General features: G+C 45.9%; 1 protein-coding gene across 4 annotated transcripts in view; it reads left to right on the top strand.

Moving 5' to 3' along the window:
• LOC139260068 (partitioning defective 3 homolog B-like) overlaps nucleotides 1-14732 on the top strand; it is a 1396127-nt gene that overhangs the window by 476287 nt on the left and 905108 nt on the right. The window contains exon 1 of one of the 4 annotated variants that reach the window (XM_070876198.1): nucleotides 8503-8634. The exons of the other annotated variants lie outside the window; for them this stretch is intronic. Coding sequence (XP_070732299.1) covers nucleotides 8581-8634 — 54 coding nt within the window. The 5' untranslated portion in view covers nucleotides 8503-8580. Of the gene's footprint in view, nucleotides 1-8502; nucleotides 8635-14732 lie in introns of those variants that run through there. 4 annotated transcript variants of the gene reach the window in all.

Consider the following 14732-nt stretch of genomic DNA (forward strand, 5'->3'; position numbering starts at 1 on the left):
AACAATTCCAGCCCTGCTAACTTATCCTCCCCCTCCCCGTCCCACACACCAAGATGATGGTTAAGCCATGCCCTGGTGGCTTGGCTCGCATCTCAAATTGAACAGAACATATGATCAAAACAGTGTCCTTCCACTCTATGGGCCTGAGTGGTGGCTCAATATTGCTCATTTTTTCAAGAAACTATTTAGTACAGATTATATCAAATACTGCAATTGGCAGTGAATTGAAGGTAGAATTTGAATAACGAGTGTTCTATTGATCACAAGCCACAGAGTTTTATCCTTGGGAATGATGACATTGTTAGATATGCTTGATTTGAATTTGGCTTCAAATTTACTGCCAGCCATTTATTATCCTTTATATATTAATAGATGTAAAAAATCTCTCTAATTTGTGGTAGATTAATTGCTGATACATTTTTAGCTATGACATAGCAAAACAGCACATCTAATTTTGGGCATCTAAAAAAGGTGGGATAGGTACCCTTTTAATTTTCTCCAAACTGTAAAATGCACTTAATGGAATGCAACATTTTTCTAGTCACTGTTGTGATGTTGTAGCTATGTTTGTGAAGATTTTCTTTGTTGTGTGTATCTTATAAAATCTCATTTTAAAATTATTTTTACGATTTCGCAATTTACATTGAACAGAGGTAATCTTTACAAACACAGTGACTTGGGAAATTCTTAACCTCCATTTGTTATTCTTAGCACACATGTACTTATAAAAGTAAAAGTCCTGCATATACCGTATATACTCGCGTATCCTACGATCTCACGTATCATGCGACCCCTAAATTTTCGTCCCCAAAACATGATTTTATCATATATCCTATGTATCATGCGAGTCACTTTTTTGAGATACCAGATGACACTAGGCTAGGCTTTCAAACAAGTTTAACAAGTACCCAACACGTAACAAGTACCCTAACACATAACAACGATCGAATACAGACCTTAACAACCGAATCATGAAACGACTCTTCCGCCGTAAACAACCAAATGAGAAACAGCTGTTTTGCTGTTTCTCATTACGATAATAAACAGTTACCGTATTTCGTTCCAAATCTCATCTAAGGTAGTAAACTATGACAAATATATTTTTACATTCTACCCTTAGCCACTATGGAGAAAAGATCTGCGAAGAAATATACTGCCAAATTTAAGCTGCAAGTTGTTGCCGAAGCGGAACAAAGCAACAACGTTAAAGCTGTTTGGTGTCGGAGAAAGCTGTGTCCGAAATTAAGAATCTTTTCTGTTTTCCTTTGGTAGTTAGCCTCTCAGCTGATTTGGAAAGCGTAAACTTTACGTGTGTATCAGCAAGTAAAACAGCAGTTTTATCAAAATCATCTTTATTTGATATACATATGTACTATTTGACTTACCGTAAATGGATACGGTCTGCTTAACAGCCTAACAGCCTAATCTTGGCCAGCACTTCACACCCGCAAATTTTGTATCTCGCGTATCATGCTACCCCCCAAATTTAGGTTACAATTTAGGTCTTCAAAAGTCGCATGATACGCGAGTATATATGGTAGTTCAAAATATTGCATAAAGATGTAGTTCTTGCATTATTAAGTCTGTCCACAGCAGGCAAAGAACAAGTGCCACACTTTGTTTTAATTGGCTCAAATAAGCAATTTAAACCGATTGGCTGAAATGGAGATTGCCAAAGTTCCTATTGAAGTCAGTCAGTCATAGGCAGTCCCTCGAAGCAAGGATGACTTGCTTCCATGCCAAAAAGGGATGAGTTCACAGGTGTTTCAATGAAGGAGCTAATATTCCAGATCCCGAACTGCATCTTGAAGGGTGGAAGATGCCTATGTGTGGATTTTTTTAACGTGTGGTGGCCGTGGCACACCAGCCACCACACGGGCTTGACAGAGCTAGGTCTTGGTCCAGTGGCAAGGGTTAACTCAGACGATTGGAGACCAGCTCTGCTGCACGGACCTCACGCACACACATATCGCTACCCTGGGCCCTTGCCTCTTCTGGGCCCCAACTCATGCCTCTCCTGGGCCCCAATCAGCAGGCCGGGGCCATTGGATGGAGCAATATGCGGCAGCCCGGCCTGGAAATCGGCGCGGTCCCAGCCTGCAAGACCATCAGCAGGCCGGGGAATTGGAGGGAGCAACATGCGGCGGCATGCCACTTCAGGACGCAGCGCGTGCTACTGCAGGAGGGCAGCAGCTGCGAAGCCAGGTTGCTGATTGCAGTGCGGGCAGGCACAGCAGGAGGGGCGAAGGAGCGGCAAGAGTCCCATTGAAACCTAACCACTTGAAAGTGTTACAGTTTTCACCAATCCTATCATTGCATTAAGTTTTCCAAAACTACTGTTTCTATTTCTGACCCAACTGAATATATACAGCCATAAAAATACATTAGCTCACACTTAAAAAGGATGAACTCTGCGGATGTGGGGGTAGGGGGATGGTGCTAACACTTGGTTTGCTCCTAGGTCAGCCAACAACATGCACAGAATGGCTCCAAGAAGTTTTCTTCACAAAGGTCTAACTCTTCTCTGAAATTAAGACTCGAGTTCTGCATTCCCTCAGATCCACTGTATCCTATCTGAAACATACCACTGTCTGCTCCAGCTGGTACAGCACTGGGCAGGTAGACCAGGCTTACAAACAGGCAGTTGTGGCCTCGACCTGTAAATGGCTTCTCTTCCTGGTAACCACTTTAACCATTTATGGTGATGTTTCTTCACTCTCACCTTCTGATTTCATTTCACATTTTTCTCTCTTACTCTACCTCTATCATGATTCTCTTTTTGACTTAATTGTTTCTCCTCTACGGACTGTGCCAGGTTTGGCTTTCACAACGAGATTCTGGTTTGTGGCTGTCGTTTGAGAAACAACTCTGCTGGTATGAGGAGTATTACAATATGTAATCAGAAAATTAGCCAATTTGTGGTCCAATGACAACTGTCGTTCCTTTGGATTTGGATCCAACATTTGTTTGGTGAGGGCACATTTTACAATTTGTACAGTGCGCTCTGCTGCACCATTTGAAGCAGGGTGGTACAATGGAATCTTGGTATGTTTCACACCATTTTTGCTCGTGAACGGTGCAAATTCTTCTGAACAAAATTGTGGTCCATTATAAGATACAATTTCTTCTGGGAGGCCATATGAAGAAAATAATTTTCGCAAATGGTCCAGTATTTTACTTGTTATTTTCCGCATCAGAAACACGTCTAACCATCTCAAATGGCTATCAATTACAATGAACAATTGTCCTTCTAGATCAGCAAAATCGATATGTAACCTTTGCCACATCCTGGGAGGCCATTTCCATGGCTGTAATGGTACTGGTGGTGGTTTCTTGCTTATCGATTGACATGTCGTACACTGACTAACGACGTACTCTATATCTTTATCTGGACCTGGCCACCATAAGTAACTGCGTGCAAAAATCTTGATCAAGCATATTCCCAGGTGCTGATCATGAAGATCTCCTAATAATTTGGACCTGAATTTATTTGGGATAATCACTCTTGCACCCCATATGATACAATCTTTATCCACTGATAATTCATTCCTACGAATGAAGAATGGATGAATATCTTTGTCTGTTACCTGGTTTGGCCAGCCATTTGCAATATAATCATATACCTTTGACATAACTGGGACACGGTTGCTCTACCAATCTCTTCAGCTGTGACTGGCAGTTAATCAATGTATGAAAAATAGAACACTTCTTCCCTATAGATGGGGAACTTTTGATGGGGAAGCAATCTAGACATAGCATCAGCATTACCGTGATCAGCTGAACGTCTGTACTCAATGTCATACACATATGCTGACAAAATCAAAGCAATCTCTGTATTTGGGCTGCAGCTAAGGTTGGAACTGGGGACTTTGGATGGAGGATTGCTGTCGGGTGCTTATGGTCCATAGCGATGGTAAATTTACGATCATACAAGTATTTGTGGAATTTCATGACCTCAAAAATTAATGCCAAAGTTTCCCTTTCGATTTGCGCATAATTATGCTAACTGGCAATGAGAGTGTGTGAAGCAAAAGCAATTGGTCTCTCCTCCCCACTATGTAGTACATGGGAGATCACTGCCCCAACTCGTCACATGCTAGTTTGATCTCCTTAGTTAGGTCATAGTGAACTAACATGGTGCTCTCTACCAATTGGCTTTTACACTCCTTGAATGCTGTGTCGCATTCTTCTGACCACTTCCAATGAACCTGTTTTTTCAACAGCTCATTCAGTGGATCTAATACTGTAGCCAAATTTGGTAGGAACTTCCCATAATAGTTCAAAAGACCCAAAAATGATCGAAGTTCAGTGACATTCTTGGGAGTGGGTGCATTTCTAATTGCATCTAGTTTTCTCTTAGTTGGATGTAAACCATCTTTGTCTACTCTGTACCCTAGGTACTCCAGAGTTTTGAAATAACTCACACTTGCGAGCAGTCACTCGTGCTTCTCTAGCCATTTGAGGACTTCATTCAAAACATTATTATGGATTTGCCTGTTTAGTGCTGAAATTGGCATGTCATCTAAATAACTTATTATCCCTTTAATACCTTGCAAAATCTGGTTCATCACCCCTTGGAATATGGCGGGGGGGTGTAAGACACTCCAAATGGCAGCCTATTAAATTGATTTAGGCCTAGATGAGTATTTATAGTCGAGCATGACTTGGACTCCTCATATAGTTCAAGTTGTAAAGTTTATGAGAGATAACTTTGAGAAGATCTGACCACCTGTCAGCATTGCGAACAAATCTTCTATATTCAATAATGTATTGGGGAGATTACCCTCTCGAACTTGGTCTACGGTTACTTTATAATCACGACACAACCTTACCATCTGACTTGGGTACAACAACATTGGGTGTAACCCAATTACATAGATCTATCTTAGAGATAATGTTCAAAGTCTCTGGTCTTTTGAGTCTTGCTCAACTCTCACCTTGAGTGGATATGATATGGGACGTGGCTTGCAGTAAACCGGTCTAGCGTCCTTCTGTACACCGACACTCGCCTTGAAGCCTTGGATTGGACTGCCTGTTTTACAGAACACCTTTGGATACAGAAAATGCTAGTGGGAGTTGTGTACAGACCACCAAACATTAGTAGTGAGGTTGGGGACAGCAGCAAACAAGAAATTAGTGATGCATGCAATAAAGGTACAGCAGTTATCATGGGTGACTTTAATCTCCATATAGATTGGGCTAACCAAACTGGTAGCAATACAGTGGAGGAGGATTTCCTGGAGTGTATAAAGGATGGTTTTCTCGACCAATATGTCAAGGAACCAACTAGAGAGCTGGCCATCCTAGACTGGGTGTTGTGTAATGAGAGAGGATTAATTGGCAATCTTGTTGTGCGAAGCGGAAATCATGCTTGACAAATCTTCTTGAATTTTTTGAGAATGTAACCAGTAGAGTGGACAAGGGAGAACCAGTGGATGTGGTGCATTTGAACTTTCAAAAGGTCTCACACAAGAGATTGGTGTGCAAAATCAAAGCACATGGTACTGGGGGTAATGTACTGACATGGATAGAGAACTGGTTGGCAGACAGGAAGCAGAGAGTCAGGATAAACGGGTCCTTTTCAGAATGGCAGGCAGTGACTAGTGGGGTACTGCAAGGTTCAGTGCTGGGACCCCAGCTATTTACAATATACATTAATGATTTAGACGAAGGAATTGAATGTAATATTTCCAAGTTTGCAGATGACACTAAGCTGGGTGGCAGTGTGAGCTGTGAGGAGGATGCTAAGAGGCTGCAGGGTGACTTGGACAGGTTAGGTGAGTGGGCAAATACATGGCAGATGCAGTATAATGTAGATAAATGTGAAGTTCTCCACTTTGGTGGCAAAAACAGGAAGGCAGAATATTATCTGAATGGTGACAAATTAGGAAAAGGGGAGGTGCAACGAGACCTGGGTGTTGGCATGCAGATACAGCAGGCGGTGAAGAAGGCAAATGGCACGTTGGCCTTCATAGCGAGAGGATTTGAGTATATACTGCAGTTGTACAGGGCCTTGGTGAGGCCACACCTTGAATATTGTGTACAGTTTTGGTCTCCTAATCTGAGGAAGGACATTCTTGCTATTGAGGGAGTGCAGCGAAGGTTCACCAGACTGATGCCCGGGATGGCAGGACTGACATATGAAGAAAGACTGGATCGACTCGGCTTATATTCACTGGAATTTAGAAGAATGAGAGGGGATCTCATAGAAACATATAAAATTCTGACGGGATTGGACAGGTTAGATGCAGGAAGAATGTTCCCGATGTTGGGGAAGTCCAGAACCAGGGGTCATAGTCTAAGGATAAGTGGTAAGCCATTTAGGACCGAGATGAGGAGAAACTTCTTCACTCAGAGAATTGTGAACCTGTGGAATTCTCTACCACAGAAAGTTGTTCAGGCCAGTTCATTAGATATATTCAAAAGGGAGTTAGATGTGGCCCTTACGGCTAAAGGGATCAAAGGGTATCGAAAGAAAGCAGGAATGGGGTACTGAAGTTGCATGATCAGCCATGATCATAATTGAATGGTGGTGCAGGCTCGAAGGGCCGAATGGCCTACTCCTGCACCTATTTTCTATGTTTCTATATTTCTATGTTTCTTGATGACATCATCCTTCGATGCAAATCTCGTTTCAACACGAAAAATTTCATTCCAATCCAGCTTCAGTGATCCCAACCAATTTCTGCCTAGTAAGGCAGACCTGTCTCCTGCCACTAAGAAAGTGCAGCTGTGAAATTGATCCTTGTATTTCACTGGTATAGTGATACGACAGGAATTTTCTCTCCTGAGTAGCCTCGCAGCTCTACTTTGGGTTTCTCCGATGCGTAATCACGCAATTTGTCGAGGTATAGTGATTCCGGTACTATGCTCACGGATGCGCCAGTGTTGATTTCCATGTATATCCTGGTTCCTGCAACATCTACTTGGATGATGATACTTCGCGAATCGCTGTTAGATACCCTTGTGCTCCTGGTGACGTGTATCTTTTTGTCATGTTGCTTTTCTTCCATGCTACGTAATCGCTGCAGATTTCTACTGAAAGTTGGTTTACTCTTCAGTCGGCACGCTTTCGCAAGATGCCCAGTTTTCCTGCAGAAGAAACACTCTGCCTTCACATATGGCTAACTTTGAGCAATGTGTTGTCACAGGCACCGATAGCATGACTTCAGTGTATTCTTACCTTGGCCAGTTGCTGAGGCCTTTTATAGTACAAACTCTGTCAACTCAAGTAAGTTTATTTTAAACCCTATTAAAACATGTAAAAAAAAATATTTTTTTTTCTAAAACATTTAATTAATTTCAATTAATTTTAAATATGTGAGGTGTTTTTTAAAATTTATTATGCTGTGTTTGGGTGTTTTAAAATGTTTTTCTCATTGATAGTGATGGGAACTCCTAAAATCGGAGTTCCCATTATTATCAATGAGAATACTGTACCGTGATTGGTTGTCCAGGCCCACGTGACTCCAGCTTCTCCGTCCGTATCTAGAGGACATGGACCCGCTTCCGGAATCGAAGGTGCCTCTGGGACCACCAGGTACATTTGTAGAGAAATTTCAGGTCGGAAGCGTTCGTCCGAAGGAAGCCTCTGACCGGAATTTCAGGGCCATTATTGTAAACAGCAATGATTGCATTACTACAGTAGTCAATTAGGTGGAGCTGTCGTCCACTAGGTGGAACATTGGGCTCAATTTTCCCCAAAGCTTTTTTTTGCCGTACTTGAAGAGTTACGCCCATTTTTTGGGGACCCAAGTACACCAACAAAAATGTTCTACGTTTCCCCATTAGATTTCTTCATTTTGGCGCAGCCTAACCTGTCCTTTAGTTTTGGGGGTGGAACCTTGATCTGTGCCAAAAAGATTGGGTTGCCAAGGTAACCAGGAACACAATGCGAGCAGAGGCTGGAAAGTGAAACATACAGCCAGCTCGCAACACATTAAAACACATTGCATCAACTTAAAAACACATTAATACACATTGCATCAACTTAAAAACACATTAAAATATATTGCAGCAACTTACCTCCAATTATTGAAATTCCCCCCCTCCTCCCCCCCCTCTGATGCCGGTGCCAATTCCCGCCTCTATCCCAGGTCGAAGGTTCTCCCGGTCTGCGTCTTCCATTCTGCGTCCCCCACCTGCCCCGAGCCCCTTGCCGCTGCCGGTCCCTCTCTCTTTCCCGACCCTAGCCTCGAGTACCTTGCCAGTCTGTTTCCCTAGTCCGCCCGAGCTCCTTGCCAGTACCGGTCCCGCTCCCCTTTCCCTAGCCCTGGCCGAATAGCCTCCTCCCCCCCCCCCCCCCACCCCGGTCCCCGCACCTTACTACACCCGAAAGGCATCGCCCCTCCCCCTCTCCTCTCTCTTTCCTGTCCCCCCCCCCCCCCCAACTCTCTTTCCCGCCCCCCCCCCCCCCCCTTACCTTTCCTGCTGCTGCTGTCCGGGCATCTGCTGCACTTACCCGCGTCGATTTCCTGACCTACGCCGATTTCTTTAACTCTCCAGAAGGTTTTTCTGCAGAGGCCACATATGCTGGCCTAAGAAGAACTGAAGTAACTCTCAGCTAGCCAAACTTTCCTAATGACCAGAATTGGCACAGGTGGCAGGTTACGCCCTCTTTGGCTGAAAAAAAAGGTAACTAAAAAAATCGCAACTAACTGAGTTACGCTGGTGCAAATTGATTGGGGAAACTTTTTTTTAAACTTCGGACAAAAAAAGCAGCCTGCTCAAAAAAAACGGTGCGAATCACTGGGGAAAATTGAGCCCTATATATTACAGCTTTCACTACTAATTAAAGAAGGTGGACAGGTGCCCAGAACAGTGAATCCTGTCTCTGTTCACTTACATTCTTTGTCAGTTTCCTTTTCTATTCTGTTTTCTTATGTCATTTTGATATGGTTGCTGAAATTATATTGGATGTTGGGTCCCATTTATGTGAATTTTTAAAATGACTGAACCCAAGTGGGTTTTAAAGAACTATTGAGGCCTGTGTAGCAGTTTATCTGGCGCAGAATTAACAGAGTTGGTGGTAGCTTGAGCACACTATCATGGGGGAGGATTAGCTGCCACTGTTGTAGCACCTTTGTTGAGTAGATTGTTGGTATTTAAAGGATTCCCAAACATTTTCCCATATTCTATTTTTTATAATCAAATCTTTTATTTTCCTCCTGGCTGCCCCAGTTTGCAAGGAACTCCACCTTTGACATCAAGGATGAGATCTGTAGTCCATTTTTCTTCAGACAATCTTCATACGAGTACAAGGCCAGAATATAGGTCTGTGTGAAGAAGGCCCTTCAGCTTATTTAAATTCTTTCTTTCTCAACGTCCACTCTGCAGTTTTCACATTGTTGGTGTCAGCTGTGGCTCAGTGGGTAGCACACACTCCTCTGAGTCAGAGAATCATGGGTTTAAGCCCCTCTCCAGATCCTTGATCACAGAATCTCGGCTGACACTCCAGAGCAGTACTACAGGAGTGCTGTACTGTCGCCGGTGCAGCCTTTCAGATCAGACATTAAACTCTTCAATCTCCAAGGGACGTTGATGGAAACTGAGAGCTGCCTTTCATTTTATAAAGCACCTATTAAATATTTTGACTTCAATTAACTTAACTTCACTGTTAAGCCAGTATTATCAGAATTTTTTTTACAAAATAGACATTTTTTAAAAAAAATTCTCGGGATATGGGCGTTGGTGGCGAGGCCAGCATTTATTGCCCATCCCTAGTTGCCCTAGAGAAGGTGGACCTTCTTGAACCGCTGCAGACCATGTGATGAAGGTACTCCCATAATACTGTTAGGTTGGGAGTTCCAGGATTTTGACCGAGTGACGATCATCATCATAGGCAGTCCCTCAAAATTGAGGAAGACTTGCTTCCATTCTAAAAATGAGTTCTTAGGTGACTGAACAGTCCAATACGGGAATTACAGTCACAGGTGGGACAGACAGTTGTTGAAGGAAAGGGTGGGTGGGACTGGTTTGCCACACGCTCCTTCCGCTGCCTGCGCTTGGTTTCTGCACGCTCTCAGCGATGAGACTCGAGGTACTCAGTGCCCTCCCGGATGCATTTCCTCCATTTCGGGTGGTCTTTGGCCAGGGACTCCCAGGTGTCAGCAGGGATGTTGCATTTTATCAAGGAGGCTTTGAGGGTGTCCTTGAAACGTTTCCTCTGCCCACCTTGGGCTCACTTGCCATGTAGGAATTCCGAGTAGAGCGCTTGCTTTGGGAATCTTGTGTCAGGCATACAAAAATGTGGGCCACCCAGCAGAGCTGGTCGAGTGTGGTCAGTGCTTCGTTGCTGAGGTTGTTGGCCTGGTCGAGAACACTAACGTTGGCGTGTCTGTCCTCCCAGGGGATTTGTAGAATCTTGCGGAGACATCGTTGGTGGTATTTCTCCAGTGATTTGAAGTGTCTACTGTACATGGTCCATGTCTCTGAGCCATACAGGAGGGCGGGTATCACTGCAGCCCTATAGACCATGAGCTTAGTGGCAGATTTGAGGGCCTGATCTTCGAACACTCTTTTCCTCAGGTGGCCGAAGGCTGCGCTGGCCCACTGGAGGCGTTGTTGAATCTCGTCGTTGATGTCTGCCCTTGTTGATTATAGGCTCCTGAGGTATGGAAAGTGGTCCACATTGTCTAGGGCCGTGCTGTGGATCTTGATGACTCGGGGGTAGTGCTTTGTGGCAGGGTCATGCTGGTGGAGGACCTTTGTCTTACAGATGTTTAGTGTACGGCCCATGCTTTCATACACCTCGGTGAAGATGTTCACAATGACTTGGAGTTCAGTCTCAATGTACGCAGATGCATGCGTTGTCCGCGTACTGTAGTGTGATGACAGAGGTTGGGATGGTCTTGGATCTGGCCTGGAAACAGCGAAGGTTGAACAGGTTCCCACTGGTTCTGTAGTTTAGTTCCACTCCAGCGGGTAGTTTGTTGAGTGTGAGGTGGCGCATTGCAGCAAGGAAGATTGAGAAGAGGGATGGCGCGATGACACAGCCCTGCTTGACCCAGGTCCGAACGTGGATTGGGTCTGTAATGGATCCGTTGGTCAGGATCACGGCTTGTATGTCGTCATGGAGCAGGCGGAGGATGGTGACGAAATTTTGGGGGCAGCCGAAACGGAGGAGGATCCTCCATAGTCTCTCCCGGTTGACACTGTCAAAGGCCTTTATAAGGTCAAAGAAGGTCATGTGCAAGGGTTGGTGCTATTCCCTGTATTTTTCTTGCAGCTGTCGAGTTGTAAAAAATCATGTCCCTTGTACCCCGAAGAGGACAAAATCCGCACTGTGACTCCGGGAGGAGCTTCTCAGCCATTGAGAAGATGGTTGAGGTGGATTTCCCAATGGCTGATAACGGAGATTCCTCTGTAGTTCCGAGTAGAGCACTTGCTTTGGGAGTCTTGTGTCAGGCGTACAAACAATGTGGCCCGCCCAGCAGAGTCGGACTTGTCCCCTTTTTTAAAGATGGTCACAATTACTGCATCTCTGAGATCTCCCAGCATGCTTTCCTCCTTCCAGATGAGAGCGATGAGGTCATGCATTCGTGCCAATAGTGCCTCTCCGCCATACTTTAGTGCCTCAGCGGGGATTCCATCCCTCCCGTTTCCTTGTTGTTCTTAAGCTGGCGGATGGCCTTTTCTACCTTTTGCAGGGCTGGGGTTTTGCTGAGATGGTGGCAGGTAGCATGCTGTGGGAGTCGAGGACACTCGATTCAAAGGCAGAGTCTCGGTTAAGGAGATCTTTGAAGGGCTTTTTCCAGAGGGTCCCGACTGCCTCGGTATACCTGATTTGTGTCTCCCCGTTCTTGGCCAGCAGTGGGGTGGAACCTTGGGTATTTAGGCCGTAGGTGGCCTTGACTGCGGTGAAGAATCCTCGCACGTCATGGCTGTCGGCCAGCTGCTGAATATTCTGTGCTTTCTCCACCCACTATCTATTCTTTAGGTCGTGGGTTTTTTGTTGGACCTCGATGTTTTGCTGATCCCGAGTTGGGTTGTTTTAGGCTCAGAAATGCCATTTATTAGCTCTTGGATCTCCTGGTCATTCTCATCAAACCAGTCCTGGTGTTTCCTGGTTGAGTGACCGAGCATCTCTTCGTAGGCACTGGTTATGGAGGCCTGGAGGGCAGACCAAGCGCTGTGGGCATTCTGCCTCTCAGGGTCATCAAGGGACGCCAGGTTAGCAGTGATGCACCATAAGATGGCTGCCGGGGTGGCAGCTCCCGAGAGAGCTCCTCTGCTGAACAACTTTTTCTCTTGCCGTCTGTTGCCATCCGACACCCTTTCTCCCCCAATCTCTCCCCTTCCACTGTTTAAGCTTCCCGTGGCCCTAATAGGGGTGCATTTCTTACCCCTAAAGCACAAATCCATGCTGCAAGGGCAGCTACCTGAGTCCAGTGCTCATTCCCCAACCATGCTTGCTCTTCACCTCCATCAGTGAGTGCCGGATCTCCAGTCAAACCGATCTTCCCCGACAGTTGTGGCCGGTTCAGCTACTCCTCACAGACACCGTCGATGTCCGGGGAGCTCCTGACCATCTCACAGCGGTCGATTCAACTGTTCCAAGCGACCTCCGGCGACCCCAGGCGATCTCAGTGGTGGTGAACCTTCGACCAACTTCAAAAACAGGAGTGGGCCTACCTCATGCGCGGACCTTCCCTCCGGGCCTCCCTTCCTCTGGTGATGTTCAGCCTTCGACCAACTTCAACAACAGGTTTGGGCCTACCTCACGCGTGAGCCTTCCCTCTGGGCCTCCCTTTCTCCGGCAACGTCCTGGCCTCCCTCCTCCAGCACATGGTAAGCACAATGGCTGTGACCACTCTGACCTCTCCTCCTTCCATTCTGAACACCCTGACCTCTCCTCCTTCCACTCTGAACACCATGACCTCTGACCTTCCCAATGCCTGCCCCAGCCAAGCCTCGGATTACCTACCATCTCACCGAAGGGCGCTACTCAGCGCCGAGCTTACAGCCTGCATCTCGCCGTAGGCAACTAGGCTCATTCAGCAGTACCTGGTCTCCAGTCATCTTGGACCCCCTTGCCACTGGACCAAGACCTTGCTCAGCTAAGCCCATGTGGTAACTTGTGTGCAACAGCCACCCCACATTAAAAGAACTCATGCACAGGCATCTTCCACTTCGTTAACATGAAGTTCGGCACCTGGAATGTTAGGACTCTCATGGACAACTCCAACAGCGACATGCTGGAACACTGCAGCGCCATAGTTGCCCGGGAACATAGATGCTTCAACGTCAACATCGCTGCCCTAAGCGAGACCCGGCGGGCAGGGGAAGGCCAGCTCAAGGAACAAGGTGGAGGTTACACCTTCTTCTGGAAAGGCAAACCAGAGGAAGAATGCCGCCTTCACTATCAAGAATGAGCTTGTCGACTGCCTCAGAGATGCCCCCAGCGGGATTAACGAATGTCTCATGACTCTCCGACTCACCCTATCCTGGAACCAGTGTGCCACAGTCATCAGTGCGTACGCCCCGACACCTGATGCAACAGATGAGACCAAAGAGCGTGTTTACTCCAGCCTCAAAAAATCCCTGTCCTGTGTCCCTATCGACAACAAACTGATTCTCCTGGGTGACTTCAATGCCAGGGTCGGCAAGGACACAGCCCTCTGGGGAGGTGTGATCAGCAGAGAGGGGGTAGAGAAAGCCAATTCCAGCGGAACCCTGCTCCTGACAAAATGCCTAGAGCACGACCTTGTTATCACCAACACCTTGTTCCGCCAGAGGGACAAGTACAGGGCATTGTGGCAACGCACTCGCTCCAAACACAGGCACCTGCTCGACTATGTCATTGTCCGAGCCAGGGATCACAAGGATGTGCGCATCACCCGTGCCCTGACAGGAGCTGACGACTGCTGGATGGACCACCGTCTTATCTGTTTCATCATCAACATCAACATAGCCCCAAAGCGGCGATGGCAGCAGAAGCAGTGCCGCAAAAAAGTCAATGCCAGGGCACTCAAAGACCCAGCTAAGAGAGCCCTATACAGCCAGCGCCTTACTTCATGATGAAGGAATGGCATGTGACTTGGAAGACAACTTGGTGATGGTAGTACCATGCACCTGCCGCCCCTGTCCTTCTATGTGATGTCGGTGCTGTCAAAGAAGCCTTGATGATTTTCTGCAGTGCATCCTATAGATAGAATATACTTGTAACCATGCTGCGCTGATGATGGGTGGGGTGGATGTTCAAGGTGATGGATAGCTTCCTGATCAAGCGGACTATTTTTTTCTGGATGGTGTTGAGCTTCTGAGTGCTGTCGCAGCTTCACCCATCCAGGAAAGTGGAGAGTATTTCATTACACTCTGTGCCTTGTAGGTGGTGGAGAGGCTTTGGAAAGTCAGGAGGGGAACCATTTGCTACAGAATATCCAGTCTCTGACCTAGTAGTGACATCAAAGTTATAGAGAACATACACCATAGATTCACCAGGATTATGGCAAATGGGAAACTTTTGAGGGACATAGGTATAAGAGTAGGCCATTCAGCCCTATGAGCCATCATTCAATTAGATCATCGCTGATCTGTAGGAAAAATTTGAGCAAAGAAAAAGTCTACAATATGATTTATTAGAAAGTTTTAAAATTATGAAGGATTTTGATAGAGTGAATAGGGAAAGGTTATTTCAGTGGTTGGAGAATCAGTGAAGAAGATAAATATTTGTGGAAGAGCGAGAGAGAGAGCAGAGCAGTGGGATTAGATTCAATTACTTTTGGGTTACC

This window comes from Pristiophorus japonicus, chromosome 3 (genome assembly GCF_044704955.1).
Source record: "Pristiophorus japonicus isolate sPriJap1 chromosome 3, sPriJap1.hap1, whole genome shotgun sequence".
In the NCBI taxonomy this organism is placed as follows: Eukaryota; Metazoa; Chordata; class Chondrichthyes; family Pristiophoridae; genus Pristiophorus; species Pristiophorus japonicus.